The sequence below is a fragment of the Mus musculus genome, chromosome 7 (genome assembly GCF_000001635.26).
Source record: "Mus musculus strain C57BL/6J chromosome 7, GRCm38.p6 C57BL/6J".
In the NCBI taxonomy this organism is placed as follows: Eukaryota; Metazoa; Chordata; class Mammalia; order Rodentia; family Muridae; genus Mus; species Mus musculus.
This window is the reverse complement of record NC_000073.6, coordinates 41,538,940-41,561,398: the sequence shown is the minus strand read 5'-3', so window position 1 is coordinate 41,561,398 and position 22,459 is coordinate 41,538,940. Positions and strand designations below refer to the sequence as shown.

The 22,459-nt window shown below is 39.7% G+C and overlaps 1 protein-coding gene across 2 annotated transcripts; it reads left to right on the top strand.

Moving 5' to 3' along the window:
- Positions 1 to 502: 502 nt before the first annotated feature.
- On the top strand, positions 503 to 17,119 carry Gm6871 (predicted gene 6871; the record flags this gene model as incomplete). Of its 2 annotated transcripts, none has more annotated exons than XM_011250929.3 (4): positions 503 to 685; positions 13,289 to 13,415; positions 13,623 to 13,683; positions 14,600 to 14,927. In XM_011250929.3, coding segments are annotated over exons 1-4 (519 nt in total), but the record flags the coding sequence as incomplete, so codon positions are not given. The 2 variants fall into 2 exon arrangements, with proteins under 2 accessions (XP_011249231.2, NP_001365582.1); NM_001378653.1 differs by having other exon boundaries at positions 570 to 685; positions 14,600 to 17,119.
- Positions 17,120 to 22,459: the final 5,340 nt, after the last annotated feature.

Genomic DNA, 22,459 nt, shown 5'->3' with positions numbered 1-22,459 from the left:
TTCCTGCTTTTCTCCCAGGATTGTGTAAAGTCTCATTTTAACCAAGGGAAGAGGAGCTGCAATTTACCTGACCCAACCATGAAACCATGAGACAAAAATCTTAGTGTTTCCTAAATATCTCTCTTGAATGGTTACTATTCTGGGCACCCTTCTCATGTGGGCTGGGTTGTTTACTTCACTGCATGTTGAATAATGAGCCCTGAAAGCTATTGGCATTGATTCCAGGATGGAGAAGAGAAAGTGTTGGAAGCAAGAAGGATAGGGGGTTAGAGGGCAGGCAGGAGTGCTACTAAAATGCAAATCTCTCCAGCTCTGGAAAAGGTCTAGCTCTGGAATGGACGCCTGGTACTGGAACCACTTTGCCTTATCCCTTCAGTGCACTCTCACCCTACTTATCTGGAAAAGGGTTGGTCCTGGACCAGCAGCAGGGGCCTGGAAGCATTATACTGTGTCCCTTCATCACACTCTAACCTTAAGGGAGGCGTTCATGTCACTCAAGACACACTGGCCAATCAGGGCCTCAAGTCTGAGCTGCCAGTCAGAAGTGGAGGTGGGTGCTTCCGGGCGCCATGTTGCTGGTTCAATGCTGTAGCTGAGGAGGCTGGAGCGGTTTGTGTGTCCTGCTCAGTGTGCTACTGCTGGGTGCTGTGAGGGGAATTCAGGCGAGCTCAGACCTCGCGACATGGTGAGTATATGGCAGCTGCTTCCAATGGGAAGGGGCAGGCGATTGAACAACTGGAGCGAGTATGGTGAGTCCTCCCTGGGGCAGGGTGCGCACCGCGAACTTCAGCTACACAGGGCCACGTGTGAGGTTGTTTGTGGTCTTAGCTGCTCTGAATAACTCTGCTCCGGGGCTTCATTTGTGCAGGTTCTGGAGCCTGGGCTTGTGTGTGGAAACCTTGGCAAGAGGACAAACACAGAAATTCCTGTGTCTTCTACAATTATTGCACTTTAACATTTTGATGTAAGATATGTTTGGAGTCAATATGAGAGAGTTGTAAATGCCACCTCTTCTCTTGCATGGCAGTCCAATATGAAGCTGTCTTAGACTCCTCCTAGTTTATCCGATTGTGTAATTGTGTCCGCTGACTGCACACAGGTCGTCCCCTTCCCTGCCAGTAGGTAGTATAAAAGCTGATACTCTTCTTAAGATGCTTACTTGTCTTAAGTTGTAGCTGTTGTAAGACCGATCCATCCCAACATTTGTACCTTGTACCTTCTACTTTGCCACACCAACCTCAGTAGAATCTGTGTGACAAGTTCCACAGACTGAGGCGAAAACTTCAAAAGAAGGAGGCCTCCTGGAACCTGCTGTGGAAATCTTTTTTTTAAAAAAAGATTTATTTATTTTTATATGTAAGTACACTGTAGCTGTCTTCAGACACACCAGAAGAGGACGTCAGACCTCATCACGAATGGTTGTGAGCCACTATGTGGTTGCTGGTATTTGAACTCAGGACCTTCGGAAGAGCAGTCAGTGCTCTTAACCACTGAGCCATCTCACCAGCCCTGCTGTGGAAATCTTGGCCGGAAGAAAATATTGAGCCATGGTTCTCATGGAAATTTATCTATTTTATCTTCTATTCTTTTTCTTATTTATGAGATGTGCCTGATAGCCTAGGCTAAGATCTTAAGACTAATGAGTAAGAAACCACCCCTTGAGATGGGGTCACTAACCATGACCTTATCTCCAAGAAAACCAGTGCTTTACTTCATAAATCACTTACCAAATTACATAATATTATCATGATAGATAAAAACTTTCTCAACAATAAAATATCATATGGCCGCACGTGTGGGCTTTGGCATATTGTTTAAGAAAGCCTTAAATACAAAAAATTCAAATAGTTTAAATTACTCTTTGAAGATTTACAAAAAAAATCAGGTACTAGATGTTAAACAATAACTGACAGAGTTGTAATACTTGTTTCTTTATGCATAAAAATCCTTGCTTGAGAACTGCAAAATACATTCAGATTCAAACTGCCTCTGTGTTTGTTTTCTGTTTGTCACTGCTGAATTCTTACCCACCTTGCCTTCGAGGACCCTCCACCCAGGGACTCTCATAACTAGCTGGGGTGGTTCCTGGCAGTACTTTTCTTATTCTTTTTATTCTTTGGGATCTTCCATTTAGGACTCTGTCACTGCTTCAGGCATCTGGTGTACTTAAGAAGTACTTCTGGGCATATCTTTGCCGTGTACATCTTCCCTCTGCCTAAGTAGCTAGACCTGAGGTCTTCTGTCCCTATTTAAGCTGTTAGAAGTGTAGCCTGGAGACTGAACATAAGAGACAATTATGAATGGTGGCATCTGGACTGCAAAATCTGTTCTATGCTGGCTCCTCTTTGAGCATTAACCAGTGCTTGATGCATGCATTTATTTAAGAGATATTTCTTTTCTTTTTCTTTTTCTTTTCTTTTCTTTTTTTTTTTTTTTTGGAGACAGGGTTTCTCTGTATAGTCCTGGCTGTCCTGGAACTCACTCTATAGACCAGGCTGGCCTCGAACTCAGAAATCCGCCTGCCTCTGCCTCCCAAGTGCTGGGATTAAAGGTGTGCGCCACCACGCCCGGCTTCTTTTTATTTTTTTTATATTTATTTATTTTTTCTGTGTAGCCCTGGCTGTCCTGGAACTTACTCTGTAGACCAGTCGGGCCTCGACCTCAGAAATCCGCCTGCCTCTGCCTCCGGAGTGCTGGGATTAAAGGTTTGCGCCACCAAGTCCGGTTCTCTTTTCTTTTTTAAAATTGTTTTATTTATTTACATTCCAATTGTTGCTCCCTTTCCTGGGCCTGTTTCTAAAGTCTTCACTCCCTCCCCCTCTCCTTGGCCTCTGAGATGAGTCTCTCCTCCCTCAACCCCATCCCCACTCCCACCTCCACTCCCCCCCCCCCCATCCCTCTTCCCTGGGGCATGAAGTTTTTCCAGGATTAGGCTCAACCTCTCCCAGTGAGGCCAGACTAGGTAGTCCTCTCCTACATTTGTGCTAGTCCATGTATGCTTAAAGAGATATTTATTTTTCTTTTCTTTTTTTTTAAAGATTTATTTATTTATTATATGTAAGTACACTGTAGCTGTCTTCAGACACTCCAGAAGAGGGCGCACCATGTGGTTGCTGGGAATTGAACTCACGACCTTCAGAAGAGCAGTCAGTGCTCTTAAGCGCTGCCATCTCTCCAGCTCTAAGAGATATTTCTTTTCTTTTTTTTTAAAAAAATATTTATTTATTATATGTAATTACACTGAAGGTGTCTAAAGACACACCAGTCAGATCTCCTTACGGATGGTTGTGAGCCACCATGTGGTTGGGGGGACTTGAACTCAGGACCTTCAGAAGAGCAGGCGAGTGCTCTTAACCCCTGAGCCATCTCACCAGCCCCAAGAGATATTTCTTAATTAATGTTCTCATTATGTGTGTAGTGATTTCTCCCTGGGAAGGTGTACTGGCTGGTTTTGTGTGTCAACTTGACGTAGCTGGAGTTATCACAGAGAAAGGAGCTTCAGTTGAGGAAATGCCTCCATGAGATCCAATTGTAAGGCATTTTCTCAATTAGTGATCAAGGGGGAAAGGCCCCTTGTGGGTGGGACCATCTCTGGGCTGGTAGTCTTGGTTCTATAAGAGAGCAGGCTGAGCAAGCCAGGGGAAGCAAGCCAGTAAGGAACATCCCTCCATGGCCTCTGCACCAGTTGCTGCTTCCTGACCTGCTTAAGTTCCAGTCCTGACTTCCTTGGTGATGAACAGCAGTATGGAAGTGTAAGCCAAATAAACCCTTTCCTCCCCAACTTGCTTCTTGGTCATGATGTTTGTGCAGTAATAGAAACCCTGACTAAGACAGAGGCATGTGAATTCTAGAACAGCTGCTTTTTCAGCCTTTTAGGAATTCTTTTTCTTTTTTAAACCCTGTCTTGAAAAACCAAAAAGAAAAATCTTTTTGGTTTTTCAAGACAGGGTTTCGCTGTGTAGGTTAAATTTTTTTAAATATGGTTTTGTTGAAAATATTTACTAGACATTTGAGCTGGTATCTTTCTCTATTCCTGTTATTCATAGTTTTTGTCTTCACATAATACTCCAAAGTTCCTGGATATTTTGTGCTACAACATTTTTATATTTAACATTTTCATTGACCAATGTATCCATTTCTTCCACTATATCATAAGTGTCTGATACTCTTTCTTCCATCTCCATTCTGTGGGTCAACCTTGCCATTGTAGTTCTTTACAGTCCTCAGTTGTTCATTTCCATGATTTTCTTAGTCTGTTTTTTTCTTTATTGCTTCTATTTTCAGTTTAAGGTCTTAAACTGTTTTACTTCAACTCTTTTTTCTTGGCTAATTAAGGGAGCTGTTGGTTTCCTCCAATTATTTGTTTGCCTTCTGGCTGTCTTTAATGGATTTGTTGATTTTTCTCTCATTGTTTGATTGTGTTTCCCTGGATTTCTTTAAGGGATTTATTCATTGCCACTTTAAGGACATGTATCATCTTCATATAGTTGGTTTTAAGGTCTTTTTTCTTGTGCTTTCAGCTATGTTGGAATATTCAGGACCTGTTGGGATAGGATATTTTGACTCTGTTGCTCACCTGTTTCCCTGGGTGTTGATGATTATCTGCCTATGCTGTTGTCTAGGCATCTGGGTTTGGGGTGATTGTAGGTCTAGGTTTCGATTTCTGGGTTTGTCTTGTTTAAATGGGAGTTTTGTTCCTGCTGTTGTTTTTGCCCTCTGTATTTCCAGAGTGTGTTGGCTAAATGTTGCCTACTTTACTGCCATGCTTGGCTGGTGTGTTCTAGTGGGAATGCTTGCTGGTGTTAGAGGATTGAGGAAGGGAAGGCTAGGGAGATAGGATCTTAGCTATTCCTACAAGGCATAGATGAAGGGGTGGTGAAGTTTCCTCTGCTGTTCTTTTCCAGTGCTAAGGACAACTGTGAAGATTAGCTCTGTGGTAACATCACATTCGTAGATCTGTGGGTGCCTACCTGGTCTTCTGGCAAGCATGGCATGTGGTTTAACAGGGTTTAACAGCTCAAGTTAGGGCTAGGACACAGAAATGAAGTAGGACAGGAAGGGCAAGTCGGGATGGTATGTTTTTTCTACGAGGGCATAAACAGGGGAAGAGGAAGCTTCCCCTGGTATTCTGTTCCAGTGCTAAGGGAAACTGTGAGAATTTAGTCTCTGGTAACTGGTAATGGGGTAAGTCTTGTACAGACTACCCAGTCTTCTGGTACGCATGTTTAATCAAGGGGTATCTGATCATAGGTTGTAGCTAGGACAAAGAGATCACCAGGAAATGATGTGTATTAGTGAGTGTTCTCTAGGGTCACAGAACTTATGGAATGTCTGTCTATATTAAGGAAATTTTATTGTGATGACTTTCAGTCTGTAGTCCAGCTCCCAACAATGGTTGGCTGTAAATTCAAAGTCCAAGAATCTAGTAGTTGCTCAGTCCCATGAGGCTAGTTGTTTTAGCTGGTCTTCTGTAGAAGTAGATTCCAACAAGTAAATGCAAGCAGGTGAAGAAGAGTGAATCTTCCTTCTTTCAATGTCCTCATGTAGGCCTCCAGGGGAAGGTGTAGCCCAGATTAAAGGTGTTTACCAGCATGCCTGGATCTGGGACCCCCCCAACCCCCAATTCTTGATTGTAGTTCATTCCAGATATAGTTAAATTGACAAACAGGAATAGCCATTACAGGATGGGAAGGTGGGATTGTCTGTGGTGTCTGCCTGAGGAATGGACAGTAGGAGAGGAAGCTGCAGCACTAGGCCAACCATGAGTATTGGGTTCCAGGTAACAGAGAGTGGGGAAGGTCTGGAGGCATCCTACCTTGTCCCATACCCAACATCTTAATACTGAGACATCAGTTTCTTAGGGATCATTTATTTACTTCTTCATTTCTTTACTTCTTTAGGTTTTTGTTGTCATTGATCTGTGATAGACGTTTTGTTTATCAGATAAAAAGTACTGTGTGGCAGGGCAGGTAACTGAGTAAATTTTCTTCTTGGAGTTGACCTGAATTCAGATACCAACACTCAAGTGAGGACGCTCACAATCACCTGCTATGTCCGATCCAGAGGATTGACAAGTTCTTCTGTGGTGGGCTACCCGTACATACATGGAAAGCATTCTCTCTCATACACACAAACACACACATAAAATTGAAGATAGACTTGTTTTTAAAAGAGCACAACAAGCTGTTTACCTGCAGAACACGAATCATATACTGTTTCCTTTTTTTCCATAATTTTTTATTGGATATTTTATTTATTTACATTTCAAATGTTATCCCCTTTCCCATCCCCCCCAGAACCCTTTATCTCATTCACCCCCCCTGCATCTATTCGGGTGTACCCCTGCCCATCCACCCACCCACTCCTGCCTCCCTTCCCTCACATTATCCTACAGTGGAGCATTGAGCCTTCATGGGACCAAGGGCCTTTTCTCCTATTGATTCCCAACAAGGCCATCCTCTGCTACATATATGGCTGGAGCCATGGATCCCTCCATGTGTACTACTTGGTTGGTGGTTTAGATCCTGGGAGCTCTGGTTAGTTGATATTGTTCTTCCTATGGGGTTGCAAACTCCTTCAGCTCCTTCAGTCTTTTCTCTGACTCCTCCATTGGGGACCCTGTGATCAGTTTAATGGTTGACTTCGAGTATCCGACTCTATATGTCAGGCTCTGGCAGAACCTCTCAGGAGGCAGCTATGTCAGGCTCCTGTCAGGATGGAATTCTTGGCAGCCACAATAGGGTTTTTGTTTGGTGACTGTACATGGGATGGATTCCCAGGTAGGACAGTCTCAGGATAGCCATTTCTTCAGTCTCTGCTCCACACTTTGTCTCCTCATCTGCTCCCCTGAGTATTTTGTCATTCCTTCTAAGAAGGACCGAAGCACCCACACTTTGGTCTTCCTTCTTCTTGAGCTTCATGTGGTCTTGGATATTCCATGCTTTTGGGCTACAATCCACTTACCAGTGAGTGCATACCATGTATGTTTTTGTGTGATTCATTTAGCTCACTCAGGATGATATTTTCTAGTGCCATCCATTAGCCTAAGAATTACATGAAGTCATTGTTTTTAACAGCTGAGTAGTAGTCCATTGTGTAAATATACATTTTCTGTATCCATTCCTTTGTTGAAGCACATTTGGGTTCTTTCCAGCTTCTGGATATTAATAAATAAGGCTGCTGTGAACATAGTGGAGCATGTGTCCTTGTTACATTTTGGAGCATATTTGTGTATGTGCACAGGAATGGTATAGCTGGGTTCTCAGGTAATACTTTGTCAAATTTTCTGAAGAACCCCCAGACTTATTTCCAGAGCGGTTGTACCAGCTTGCAGTCCCACCAGCAATGGAGGAGTGTTCCGTTCTCCATGTCCTCACCAGCATCTGTTGTCAACTGAGTTTTTGATCTTAGCCATTCTGACTGGTATGAGGTAGAATCTCAGGGTTGTTTTGATTTGCATTTCCCTGATGACTAAGGATGTTGAACATTTTACATACATAGGTGCTTTTCGACCATTTGACTTTCCTCATTTGAAAATTCTTTGTTTAGCTCTGTATCCCATTTCTTTAAATAGGGTTATTTGATTGTCTTGGGTCTAACTTCTTCTTCTTTTTTTTTTTTTTTTTTTTTTTTTTGGTTTTTTGGTTTTTGAGACAGGGTTTCTCTGTATAGCCCTGGCTGTCCTGGAACTCACTTTGTAGACCAGGCTGGCCTTGAACTCAGAAATCCACCTGCCTCTGCCTCCCAAGTGCTGGGATTAAAGGTGTGCACCACCACTGCCCCGGCCTGTTTTAGCTAATTTTATATCCAGCCACTTTGCTGAAGTTGTTTATCAGGTTTCAGAGTTCTCTGGTTCAATTTTTTGGGTCACTTATGTATACTATCATATCATTTGCAAATAGTGATATTTTGACTTCTTTTTTTCCCCAATTTGTATCCCTTTGACTTTCTTTTGTTGTCTAATTGTTATAGCTAGAACTTCAAGAAGTATATTGAATAGATAGGGAGAGAGTGGGCAGACTTGTCTAGTCCCTGACAAGGTTTTGGGTCTAACTTCTTAAGTTCTTTGTATATATTGGATATTAGCTCTCTTATCAGATGCAGGATTAGAAAAGATCTTTTCCCAATCCGTTGGTTGCCATTTTGTCCTATTGACAGTGTCCTTAATATTACAGAAGCTTTGCAATTTTATGAGGTCCCATTTGTCAATTCTTGATCTTAGAGCATAAGTCATTGGTGTTTTTTGTTCAGGATCATTTCCCAGGTGCCCATGTAGTCGAGGCTCTTCCCCACTTTCTCTTCTATCAGTTTCAGTATATCTGTTTTTTGGGGTTTTTTTTGGGGGGGGGGGTTTTGGTGGAGGTCCTTGATCCACTTGGATTTGAGCTTTGTACAAGGAGATAAGAATGGACCAATTTGCATTCTATATGCTAACCACCAGTTGGGCCAGCACCATTTGTTGAAAATGCTGTCTTTTTTCCAATGGATAGTTTTAGTTCTTTTGTCAAAGATCAAGTGACCATAGGTGTGTGGGTTCCTTTCTGGTTTCTTCAATTCTATTCCTGCCTGTCTCTGTATCAATACCATGCCATTTTAAATCACTATTGCTCTGTAGTACAGCTTGAGGTCAGGGATGGTGATTCCTCCAGAATTTCTTTTATTGTTGAGAATAGTTTTCAATGTCCTAGGTTTTTTGTTATTCCAAATGAATTTGAGAATTGCTCTTTCTAACTCTATGAAGAATGAATTGGAATTTTGATGGGTATTGCATTGAATCTGTATATTGCTTTCGGCAAAATGGCTATTTTTACTCTATTAATCCTGTCAATTAATGAGAATGGGAGATCTTTCCATCTTCGGAGATCTTCGATTTCTTTCTTCAGAGAGTTGTAGTTGTCATATAGAACTTTCACTCGCTTGGTTAGAGTCACATCATGGTATTTTATATTATTTGTGATTGTTGTGAAGGGTGTTGTTTCCCTAGCTTCTTTTTTAGCCTGTTTATCCTTAGATCAACATATCCTTAGTAAAGGAAGGCTACTGATTTGTTTTAGGGTGGTTTTTTTTTGTTGTTGTTGTTTTGGTTTGGTTTTGGTTTTTTTTTTTTTTTTTTTTTTTTTTTTTTTTTCCCAAGACAGGGTTTCTCTGTATAGCTCTGGCTGTCCTGGAACTCACTCTGTAGACCAGGCTGGCCTCGAATTCAGAAATTCACCTGCCTCTGCCTCCCAAGTGCTGGGATTAAAGGTGTGCACCACCACTGCCCCGGCCTGTTTTAGCTAATTTTTATCCAGCCACTTTGCTGAAGTTGTTTATCAGGTTTCAGAGTTCTCTGGTTCAATTTTTTGGGTCACTTATGTATACTATCATATCATTTGCAAATAGTGATATTTTGACTTCTTTTTTCCCCAATTTGTATCCCTTTGACTTTCTTTTGTTGTCAAATTGTTATAGTTAGAACTTCAAGAAGTATATTGAATATATAGGGAAAGAGTGGGCAGACTTGTCTAGTCCCTGACAAGGTTTTTTCTTTATCTGTTATCTTTCATTCAGTTTTAAAAAGTATGTATTTCCTCACTCTGGTGTAGACTTATATCCAATCATCATCAATCATAGGAAACAAAAGGATTTCTAAGTGATCCTAACAGACACCCTTTTCTTTCTCATCAGAGAATGAGATACTTTTAGCAGTAAAAACTGTTGTCGTCCAGTTTTTGAAACATTAGAATGCTTTAGTGAAATCTCTCCCAATCAGGATACTCCTCTACCCTCAATACAATATCTATAATTGGTAAAGGAAAGAACCAGAGTGCACGGGGTCCGTGCTGGCCAGTGATTTCTTTGATTTTGATTTTGACTATAGTCCTGTGGAGTTTTGTTCAAAGGACTATTGCATGTATAGGCCTATCTTTGTGTCTTCTTTTATCAATAGTGCCATTTATGTTATGTTATTTTACTAACTAATTTAATTATATTGCTGTTTCTCTGATAAATGATAGACCTTTACCTACTTTTGTGCTTTGAAATTTTGCTATATTATGTTATTAGTTCCTTGGGTTTTGTTGTTTGGGGACTTTTTTGTTTTTTTCTTTTTCTCGGTCCTGTTGGTTCTGGCCCTGTTCACTCTAGTCACACTTGCTCAGCCCCACTTGCTGGTGATGTATATGGAAAGGCCCCTTTACTGAGGGTGAAAACATCCCTATGTAAGTAGTCCTTGTTTAGATTATATAGATAACTGATCATGAGACAGTGACCAAACCAGAGAGAAAGCCAGTTAACAATTTTTGCCTATGGTCTTTGTTCCTTCATTTTGTAGCTTCAGTTTCTATTCTAAGCTCCCAAAGTGATAAACTGTTTTCTGACAGAATCAACCAAATAAACCCATTCATTACATGAGAAGTTTCTGGTTAGAGGATTTAATCGCAACAGCATAGATGCAAATTAGGACAAAAATGTCCCTTAAAGGTCATCTTGTTGATGGACAGAACTTGAGAATTTGTCTTTTTGATAAATGTGGAAGATATCAGGACTTTAGGTAGCCAAAATCTTATACAGAGTTTTTTGTTTTGCTTTGTTTTTTCATTTTGTTCTCGTTTTTTTTTTGGGGGTGTGTGTGGGGGGGTCGTTGAATGACTTGGATGATTGGAGTTGCCAGAGGCCAGCCCTGGCGTGTATTCTTCTTTCTGGTCTGTTCTTCTTGAGGCAGTGGAGGCGCAAGAGTGTTGGCAGGGTTAAGACTTTGTCTTACAAGATATTTGGGGTTGCTGTATACTAAAAAGTTTACTTGTCCATTTCTAAGTTACTATGCTACTGTAGCTAACCTGCCATTGTGATCCTCTGAGGCCAGAAACTGCAGTTTCTGGCACTTAGCACCTCTCCCTCAAGCCACAAAGGATTAAGTAAATAGCCTTTGTTCTGTCCCAGCAGGAACTGCTGCTGGGCTCTAACTTTCAGCAGGAAGAAGACACTTAGAGAAGTGATTATAGAATTTATTACTAAGTTATAAAAGTATCCTATGAAAGCTATCTAAGGGGAAAATCGAAGAGATTCTAAGCAGGGAAAGGGAAAACATTCTCTAAGTGGGGGGAAAGGGAAAAGATTGCTACTCTAAGTGGGGAAAGGCAAAACATTCTTTCCTATCATCTGAATCTCCTTATCTCTTTGTCCCCAGTACTTATACATCTTTCAGCATACATGATCACATGTTACAAAGTTCATCACAAGTTCATATAAAAAATCAAATAAAAAATTGTAATAAATAGAAGTTTACAACAGTGAATGTTTACATGCATACCATTAGCATGCATTACCATGACCATGGCTAAACATTCATCATCTGTCTCAGCTCCACAGGTTCACTGAAGGTTGAAAATCATAACTAAGTTATTAGTGACGTTTTGTATAGATAAAGCCAGTACACTGTCACTGTCTTCAGACACAGCAGAACAGGACTTCAGATCCCATTACAGATGGTTGTGAACCACCATGGAGTTGCTGGGAATTGAACTCAGGACCTCCGGAAGAGCAGTCAGTGCTCTACAATTGAGCCATCTCTCTAGCTTACTTCACTTACATCTTGAATAATGAAATTTACCAGAGTGTATTATTCTAATTCCCGTGATGACATGTATTCATGATATCAATACTGCTTGATCCTTCTGATTCACTTGATTTTTAAGAGTGAGACGTTCTTCCTACATGTTTTTGTTTTGATCATTTTGAATGTATGTTTACCTCTGTGTGTCTGGTTCTCACAATACTCAAAAATGGCCCTGGAACTCCTGAACTTAGAGTAATGAATAGTTCTGAGTACTGGCAATTGAGTCCTCCTATATCTAAGACCAACAAGACTATATAAAACACTGAGCCATCTCTCCTGTACTAAGTTGTTTATTTATGATCAACATTTACATGTTTTCATTTGTTCATTATTACTTTAAACATCTATTGCCTTTAAGTAAGATCTTATTAATGTTAGAGTTTAACCTGGGGAATATCAGGTTCCTAGAATATAAATACAGTACTATAGTGAATGTTTAATTCTTTGTAGGAAGTTCAGTAAAAACCTCTGAGTTTCTTTCTTGTTTGTTTGTTGGTTGGTTGGTTTTTGTTCTTTTTCTTTCTTTCTTTTTCTTTCTTTCTTTTTTTTTTGGTTGTTGGGTTTATTTGTTTGTTTGTTTTGTTTTTGGGGGGTTGGGTTTTTTATTTTTTTGATGATTTTTGCAGCAGAGACAGGGTTGAAATAGGTACTGCTGGCTTTCTTGGAACTTGTTTAGTAGGCCAGGCTGACATCCAAGTCAATGAGATACACCTGCCTCTACTTGGTGAGTGTTGCAGTTAAAGGCATGAACAACTATACCCAGCTTGTTCATAGTTTTTTGTAGTTCATTATCCCGTCCCGCGGGATTCAGTTATTCGTGGGTGCGAGGGGGACCGCGAACCTGGAAGGAAATGGGAGGAAAAGAAAGAGAGTCGGAGGACCAAGTAGATTAAACCTATCAAGGTCTCGTTTATTAAGCTGAGGTGCTTTCCTTATAAAGCATACATCGCGGAAAATAGGGGAGGGGTCGAGGGAGAGTTATACAAAGAACAAGGGAAAGGATGACTGCTGACATGGGGGCTGAAGTCAGGCGCCAAGCAGCAGGCACTTTGCATCTTATCTCCGAAGCCTTGATCCTCCTCAACAGCCTTGGGAGTCAAGCTGGGCTCAGGCACAGCTCATGTCCTTGGATGTCATGGGAACTCGGGAAGAGATAGGGAAGAGGGGACTGACTGTTATTCAGCTTTTACAGCCTCAGGTGCCAAGAAAGGAATAGGGAGGAAAGGGGGGTGATAACCAGCTCTTAGTACAAGGCCATTTGGCCTGGTAGGGAGATTGTGAAGGGCTCACTTTCTCACGAGATGGTCTCTGACAGTTCATAATTGTTTATATTGATTTCTCAGTGGTGCTAATCTGTTTGCTTCTCTCTCTCTCTCCCTCTCTCTCCCTCCCCCTCTCTCTCCCTTCCTCCCTCCCTCATCCCCCTCTCTGTATCTGTCTGTCTGTGTCCCTGTCTCTCTGTTAAGTGGCATTTTGTTTGCTAGGCTATTTGCTGTTCAAAGGGCACAGCAATGGCAGGTGAACCTCATAATTTGGTTTTCTTCTAAAATGATTTCATGATTATAGCAGGATTTCTCTATCATGAACTAAGTATGCAAATCACCAGAATTATATGAATATATTGTCAATGAAGTATTCCTTACAGTGTTATCACTATCATGCTTTGTGTTGTACACATGTATGGGATTTTAGGATGCATTGACCTTTGATGATGTGCATGTACACTTCACTCGGGAGGAGTGGTCCTTGCTGGATCCATCTCAGAAGAGACTTTACAAAGATGTGATGCTGGACACCTACAGGAATCTCACCACTATAGGTAAACCTGAATTTTCCTCTGAGTTTTAAAATAAGGGGGCGGGGAGGGGTTACAGCTGTTTCTTGATTATTGGTGCTCTTCTGTCATCTTGAATGAGAATAAGGAAGAACAAGGTGAACAAAGCAGGCATGTTCTAAGATTCACTGTAGATAATGGCTTACTGACTAATTTTCAATATATCAAACATTTTCTGGTACTACATTTTAGGATACAATTGGGAAGACCATAATATTGAAGAACAGTGTCAAAGTGGTAGAAGACATGGAAGGTAATTTTTTGTTGTGAAACCTGATTCAAATGTGCTTTTGAAGAAAAACTGCTATGTTTAATGAGAGGGGAAGTTTATGAGAGTTAACAATGTTGTAGAGAAACCTTAGTCCCTACCTTATACTTCATGTCTATGAGGAACAAATAGTCAAGCTGTGTGAATACAAGGTCAAAACCCTTTATTATTCTTTTAATAGGTATATCATATGTCATAATGGATACAGGCCGTATGACCGTAGGGATATTGAAAGAAGCAGAGTATCTTTCTTTTGTAGAACTATTTGATGATATGTGGTAGTCCCGACTTTGAGGAGACTTTTAGAATGTGATACAAGTTTGTAATCACTTAGTTTTTCAACTTCATTTGGAACACAACCACAAACATATACCGCAGAAAATTGCTATGAGCGTTAGGAATATGGAAATTCTGTTTGTCCCTCACTTTTCCAATATTGTATGACTCACAGTGTAAGAAAAGTTATGAGTGTAGAAGCTCTTGCATGTCATAGTAGTCTTCAAATACATAAAAGAACAGATACTGGAAAGAAACCCTACAAATGTAATCAATGTGATAAAGTCTTTTCACAAAAGAGACATCTCCGAACACATGAAGGAACTCATACTGGTGAATTCTTGCAGTTTTCTTCAAATATCTGACAAACTTAATATAGAAAAAGTCTAGTATAAATGTGAGCCATGCATGTAATAAATGCCCTTACCATCACAGTTATCTCTAATGATGCGAAACAAGCCACAATGAAGGGGAACACCAAGACTGTGAACAATGTGATAAAACCTTAAGATCTGATTCTATTTTACAATTAGACCAGATTATCAAATTAATTTGTACACATAAAAAATATTCATCAGTATAATGAGTGTGATAAAAGTTTTACATGTTCTAATTATTATTGCAGGCACCAAACAAGTCATGCAGGAGAGAAACACTGTGAATATACACAATATGATAACGTCTTCACATATCACAGTCATCTTCACAAGCATGAACAAATTCAAACTCAAGAGAAACCCTCTGAAGGCTTTCAACATATTGAAGCTCTTGCATGTCATAGTAGTCTTCAAATACATAAAAGAACAGATACTGGAAAGAAACCCTACAAATGTAATCAATGTGATAAAGTCTTTTCACAACAGAGACATCTCCGAACACATGAAAGAACTCATACTGGAAAGAAACCCTATGAATGTGATCAATGTGGTAAAGCCTTTGCATATCAGTCTGCTTTGGTCTTGCATAAAAGAACACATACTGGAGAGAAACCCTATGAATGTGATCAATGTGGTAAAGCCTTTGCACATCACTTTACTGTGGTCTTGCATAAAAGAACACATACTGGAGAGAAACCCTATGAATGTGATCAATGTGGTAAAGCCTTTGCATATCAGTCTGCTTTGGTCTTGCATAAAAGAACACATACTGGAGAGAAACCTTATGAATGTAATCAGTGTGGAAAAACCTTTGCACAAATAAATCATCTCCGAACACATAAAGTAGTACATACTGGAGAGAAACCCTACAAATGTAATCAATGTGATAAAGCCTTTTCACAACAGAGTCATCTCCGAATACATGAAAGAACACATACTGGAGAGAAACCTTATAAATGTAATCAGTGTGGTAAATCATTTGTATCTCACAGTCATCTTCAAAGTCATGGAAGAATTCACACTGGAGAGAAACCTTACAAATGTAATCAATGTGATAAAGCCTTTGCACAACACAATAGTCTCCAAATACATAAAAGAACACATACTGGAGAGAAACCCTACAAATGCAATCAATGTGATAAAGCCTTTGCACAAAGCAGTAGTCTCCAATATCATAAAAGAACACATACTGGAGAGAAACCCTATGAATGTGATCAATGTGGTAAAGCCTTTACACATCCATCTACTGTGGTCTTGCATAAAAGAACACATACTGGAGAGAAACCCTATGAATGTGATCAATGTGGTAAAGCCTTTGCACATCACAGTACTCTCCAGTACCATAAAAAGAATCATACTGAAGAAACCCTGTGAATATAATCACTGTGGTGAAGCCTTTGAAAATCACAATAGTCTCCTGAAACAAATGGAATCATTTGGGAGAGGAACCCTATGAAGGTATTTAACATGGTAAGGTCTTTGCACATTTCTGTATTCTTCATCATTATGAAAGTATTCATATTGTAGAGAAACCATATGAACAAAAGAAATGTGGTAAAGCTTTTGCGCATCAAGTTATCTCTTAATGTAGAATAGAATAGATATTAGAGATAAATCATACAAGTATGATAGATGTTATAAAGCATTTTTACAACACAGTTATCCCTGAATACATTAAAAAAAAACATAGTGGTGAGAAACACTATGAATGTAATCAATGTGATGAAACCATTGCATAACGAGGTCATCTTTGAATATAAGAACATGTACTGGAAAGAAGCCTTATGGATGTAAGCAATGTAGTAAAGGCATAAAACCATTTGTACTGGAGAGAAACACTATGAAGGTAGTTAATATGGTGAAGTCTTTGCATGTCACAGTTGTCTCCAGATACACAAAGAAATAATGCTGGAGAGAAATGCTACAAATACTAGTTGGCATGATAAACTATTTTTATGACACAGTTTTGTTAGAATACAACAAAGAACACATACTGAAGAGAAACCCCGTGAGTGTAAGCAATGTGGTAAAGCCCTTTCATATTAAGGTCAACTTCAAATATGTAAAAAATTATATACTGGGGCAAACACCTCCAAATGCAATCAGCGCGATAAAGCCTTTTTCCATCACAGTCATCTTCAAAGGCATGCAAAAAGTCATCCTGGAGAGAAACCTTATAAATGTATATATTATTGTAAATCTTGTGGACATTTCTGTAACCATCATCTTGACAGTATTCATAGTGGAAAAAAACCCTGTGAGTGCAAGCAATATCACTGTTATCAGCAAATGCAGAAAACAACACATAATGGAGAGAAACGTTACGAATGGACTCACTGTGGTAAAATCTTTGCATATCAGTTATCTTCAGATATATAAAAGAACACATACTGGAGAGAAACCCCAGTAGTGTAAGCAGTGTGATAAAGCCTTATTACATCACAGTCATCTTCAAAGGCATGCAAAGAATCTTACTAGAGAGGAACCTTATGAATATATTTAATATTGTGAAGCCTTTCTAAATTTCTGTAATCACCATCATGATAGTGTTCTTACTGGAGAGAAGTCCTGTGAATGCAAGCCATATTGCAAACCCTTTTATCACCAAATGCAGAAAAGAACACATACTGGAGAGAAACCGTAGGAATGGGCTCACTGTGGTAAAGCCTTTACACATCAGAGGAGTCTCTGAACACATACAAGAACACATTCTGGAGAGAAACCCTATGATTGTAATCAATGTAATAAAACTTGTGTGTGTGACAGTAGTCGTTTCTTTTTTTTTTAAAGATTTATTTATTTCATGTATGTGGGTACACTGTAGCTCTCTTCAGACATACCAGAAGAGGGCATCGGATATTACAAATGGTTGTGAGCCATCATGTGGTTGCTGGGAATTGAACTCAGGACCTCTGGAAGAGCAGTCGGCACTCTTAACCACTGAGCCATCTCTCCATCCCTGACAACAGTCTTTGAATATATAAAAGAACACATACTGGAGAGAAACCGTATGGATGTAAGCAATGTGGTAAAGCCTTTGAATATAGCAGTAGTTATTCATGATAAAAGGAAATCATAGAGCAGAGAAACCCTATAAATGTAATTAAATGTGTTAAACTCTTACATTTCAGTTTAGTTTTTACAAAACAGTAAAATCTTTACTGTGTAACCAATCTGTTAAAGTCTTTGCGTATCACAGTAGTCTTTGAGTATGTGAAAGAACTCATAATGAAGGGAATCTGACTATAAAGGATTTGGTAAGATCATTATGTTCAGCTACACAAGATTCTTGTGGAGAAAAATAATCTGACAAGTGTCATCCTTCTATTCGAGCACAGTGTTCCTTTTTATTTTAAATGCACGTGCAAACTCATCTGGACAAAATCACTATGGATTTAAGTGATAAGGTAATAATAACCCTTTTAGATTTCACACTTCTCTTTATGTGAAAAACTCATCCAGGTATTAATATCCAGGTGCATATTAATATCTTTTCTGTTGCTGTGATAAAACAGTGTCTAAGGCAACTTTTGAAACAGTTTAATTTGGCTTATGGTTCCACACCATTTAAGTATCATTAAATCAGTTGTGAGACATGGCAGCTAAAGTGGGAAGCTCAGAGCTCAAATCTCCAACCTGCAGCATGTGGGTAGGAGTGGGAACTAGAAATGTCATGCAGATGCAAACTCTCAAGTGACATATTTCCTCCACCAGGGCAGCATTTCTTCAGTTTTCCCAAATAATACAATCAATTAGAAGGATTGATTCTTCTGACTCCAAACATATATTCTTGCTCTTACATGAATCAAACCATGATAATAAAAAATGTAGGTAAGCCTTTAGATTCCTCAACACCATTGTTACAGGAATGAATGCTTACACAAGAAAAATATTCACGAGCAAAAATTTGTTTAATGATTTGTTTAATTTTAATTATGTGATGCCAGTGTATTTTTATATGGCTTTGTGCAGATACATGATGGTTCCAAGAACCCTTTGGGTCATCTTGGAGCAGGAAGTACAGGAAGGCAGAAAACCCTGATCCTTAGTCATAGAAAGAAACTTGTCTGAAATGTTTGTTTGGCCATGGCCTTTAAATATTTGAAAGCATTTATCTATTATGTTGAGATGAGGTAATAATAAAAACATTCATACATGAGAAAAATCCTGTTCCTACAAACAACTTGGTAAGGATTTTGGCATCACATTCAATCACCAGAAAAATGATTGCTGCACCTCTTTTTCAAAATAGCCTTGAAGCAAGTAAATAATTCACCATGTTCATACACATCTGATGGTTCTCATCTCCACATGTGGTTTATGTTTTGACAATTTTGTTTTTTGAGACGGTTTCTCTGTGTAGCCTAAAGTGTATTTGATGGTTCTTATATTGCTTCTGTGGCTACTGTTGTCTTCTCTTGTGTTTTTACTTGGCAGATGTCTTTTTGCTTCAATGTATATAATATAATGTCTGTCAACTAAGTGGTTCATTGTCTATTTAAAAATTGGACTGTGTGTACTCTTACATTTCAAGTAAGGGTGTCTGTGAATGGGTGGGGGGCTCTTGTTCTTGATATTGTTTATCATATTTTCACAAATTCCCTAGAGATGATGTTTGTTCATCAAGCCTGGCTTGGATATCAGTAATTAGTTAGGGCTGCATAGAACTCTAGATTTTCATGTGTCACTCTTCTGAGTACAAATCCAAAACCAGAAGATTTACCCACAATATATCCCGTTTTGTCACACAGTTTAACAACATTAATGTTAAAATGCTTAATAGAAGAGAATATAAGAAAAAATGAATACATTATGTGTGTAAACAAAGTAACGTTTTCACCTATCTGATAGAGATGTAAGAAAGTAGAATAATCTGCAATCAAATGTAGATTCACAACATAGCATGATGTGCTATAAATATGCATATATTATTTGGTGTTCCATGCCTCTTCATTTCCCCCTTAGTTATCCATTGAACGCATCATTTAGAACTATGGACTTTTAAGAGAATTACCTAGAAATGCCAGATAATGTAACAGGAATAAGATTTATTTTAAAAATCTGCTGGCATACACACACACACACACACACACACACACACGTGCAGTGTGCTTATAAATTGTTAGGAGGCCATGGTGGCTATGTGGAGACTGCAAGACAACTTAGTGAGGTGGACTTTTGGCCATCTTTATATGATAATCACAATCAGCTTGCCAGTTTTGCACTCATAGATGTTTCCTGCTGAGCCATCTCACTGGTACTCAAATAAGATTATTTGAAATATTACATCAGTAAGTTATTGTCTTCAGATTATAAACGTATTGCACTCTAAGGATGGAGGAAAACAGAACAACTTACTACATACACACTATGGAACGGGAGTATACACACAAACAGACCCAAGATTTTAAATTGGTAAAATAGTAGAGTAGAAAAGATAACCCAATAAAGGAGAATGTATGGAGTGATTCACCAATTTAAGTTATTATTGAGTGTCAGGAAACATTCCTATTCATCAGGACAGTGATAGTTTCTTTTTAAATATTATTTTATTCTTTTATTCAAAGGTAAGTCATTTAAACAAACAAAAAACGTTTCTCAGCTGGGCTTACAAGTGCTTTCGTGTAATCCAGGAACTTGGGAGATACTGACATGTCAATCTGTTTGAGTTTTAGGCCAACTTGGTCCATGCAGAGTTCTACCATAGCCATGGCTCTATAGGCTATCCTGTCTTAATAAAGAATATATCTCAAATTATATAATCTGGCTGTACTTTGACTGATTTTAAAGAATCCTTCTTTAGTTAGTAAGTTTGTTTGTTTGTTTGTTTTGCATTCTCTTTACTGTCCTCCTCCAGTTACCCCTTTCCATCATCCTTTCCCCATCCCTGGATGTCCCCCTAACCTAAAACATCACGTCTCTACAAGGCTAGGCGCTTCCTCTCAGTGAGGCCAAACAAGGCAGTCCAGCTAGAAGAACATATTTCACATGCAGCAGGCAATAGCTTTTGGTATAATCCCCTGTCCAGTTTGGGACCCAGATGAAGACCAAGCTGCATATCTGCTATATATGTGAGGGAGGGCCTTGCTGGTGGTTCAGCCTCTGAGAGCCCCAAGGGTCCAGGTTAGTTAATTCTGTTGGTCTTATGGAATTCCCATTGGGATAGCTGAGGCATCCAAGGATCAATGGCGGTGTCCTTAGTTGTGTCTCACAGCATTGGGGATATAGATTCTGCGGAGGCGGCTTTCTGTGGCCAGGCATGAACCCTGGTGAAGTGATAGGGACACCCACCCACTGTTAAATTTTTCAAACCAAAACTTATCCTGATTATAAGGAATGCAGAATCATAGGGCCCCCAATGGAGGAGCTAGAGAAAGTACCCAAGGAGCTAAAGGGATCTGCAACCCTATAGGTGGAACAACATGAACTAACCAGTACCCCTGAGCTCTCTAGCTGCATATGTATCAAAAGATGGCCTAGTCGGCCATCACTGCAAAGAGAGGCCCATTGGACTTGCAAACTTTATATGCCCCAGTACAGGGGAATGCCAGGGCCAAAAAGTGGGAGTGGGTGGGTAGGGGAGTGGGGGGGGGAGGGTATGGGGGACTTTTGGGATAGCATTGGAAATGTAAATGAGGAAAATACCTAATAAAAATATTAAAAAAAAAAAAGAAATGCAGAAATGGAGGAAGAAGCTGGGACTGACGGAATGACAAACCAGTAAGGGCCCAACTAGTGACCCCATCCCATGGGTAAGTACCGATCCCTGACACTATTAGTGATACTCTGTAATGCTTGCAGACAGGAATCTAGCATGGCTGTGCTGAGAAGCTGTACCCAGGAGCTGGCTCAGATGAAAACCCAGCCAAACAAAAACCTTTGTAAAACTTTACTCACATCTAAAGAACTGTGTTATTCATGAAAATAAGCAATGTGGAGAGTCCATTCACAGAGGGATAGAAATCTACTGAATCCTTCATCAGCCATCTAGCCATCATAACTTTCAAGTGATTCGGACACAGGAGTAATGGAGCACCTTCATTTTTTCCATTACAATAAGACATTTGAGAGCTGGAGAATTTGATCAATAGCAACTGCATCACATAGCTCAGAGCTACTTGTATGTCCAGGTCCAGGATATCTGATGTAATCTTTTGGCCTTCTAGTGCATCAGAAATGTAAAGTTGTGTGTGTGTGTGTATACATATACCTATGTGTATATGTTGCATATTGTAAAATAGTTTTTCTTTATATATTATTTTCTTAATTAAAATCAATTTAAATTATTATTTAAAGATTTGCCGCCAATGGATGGACCTGGAGGGTATCATCCTGAGTGAAGTAACTCAATCACAAAGGAACTCGCACAATATGTACTCACTGATAAGTGGATAATAGCCCAGAAACTTAGGATGCCCAAGATATAAGATACAACTTGCCAAACGCATGAAATTCAAGAAGAACGAAGACCAAAGTGTGGACACTTTACCCTTTCTTAGAAATGGGAACAAAATACCCATAGAAGGAGTTACAGAGAAAAATTTGGAGCTGTGACAAAAGGATGGACCATCTAGTGACTGCCATATGCAGGGATCCATCCCATAATCAGCTTCCAAATGCTGACACCATTGCATACACTAGCAAGATTTCGCTGAAAGGACCCAGTTATAGCTCTCTCTTGTGAGACTGCCGGGGCCTAGCAAACACAGAAGTGGATGATCACAGTCAGCTATTGGATGGGTCACAAGGCCCCTAATGGAGGAGCTAGAGAAATTACCCAAGGAGCTATAGGGAACTGCAACCCTATAGGTGGAACAACAATATGAACTAACCAGTACCCGGGAGCTCTTGTCTCTAGCTGCATATGTATCAAAAGATGGCCTAGTCGGCCATCACTGCAAAGAGAGGCCCATTGGACTTGCAAACTATATGCCCCAGTACAGGGGAACGCCAGGGCCAAAAAGGGGGAGTGGGTGGGTAGGGGATTGGGGGGGTGGGTATGGGGGACCTTTGGGATAGCATTGAAAATGTAAATGAGGAAAATACCTAAAAAAAAAAAAAAAAGATTTGCCGCCATATACCAAATGCATGACAGATACAAGTGGAGA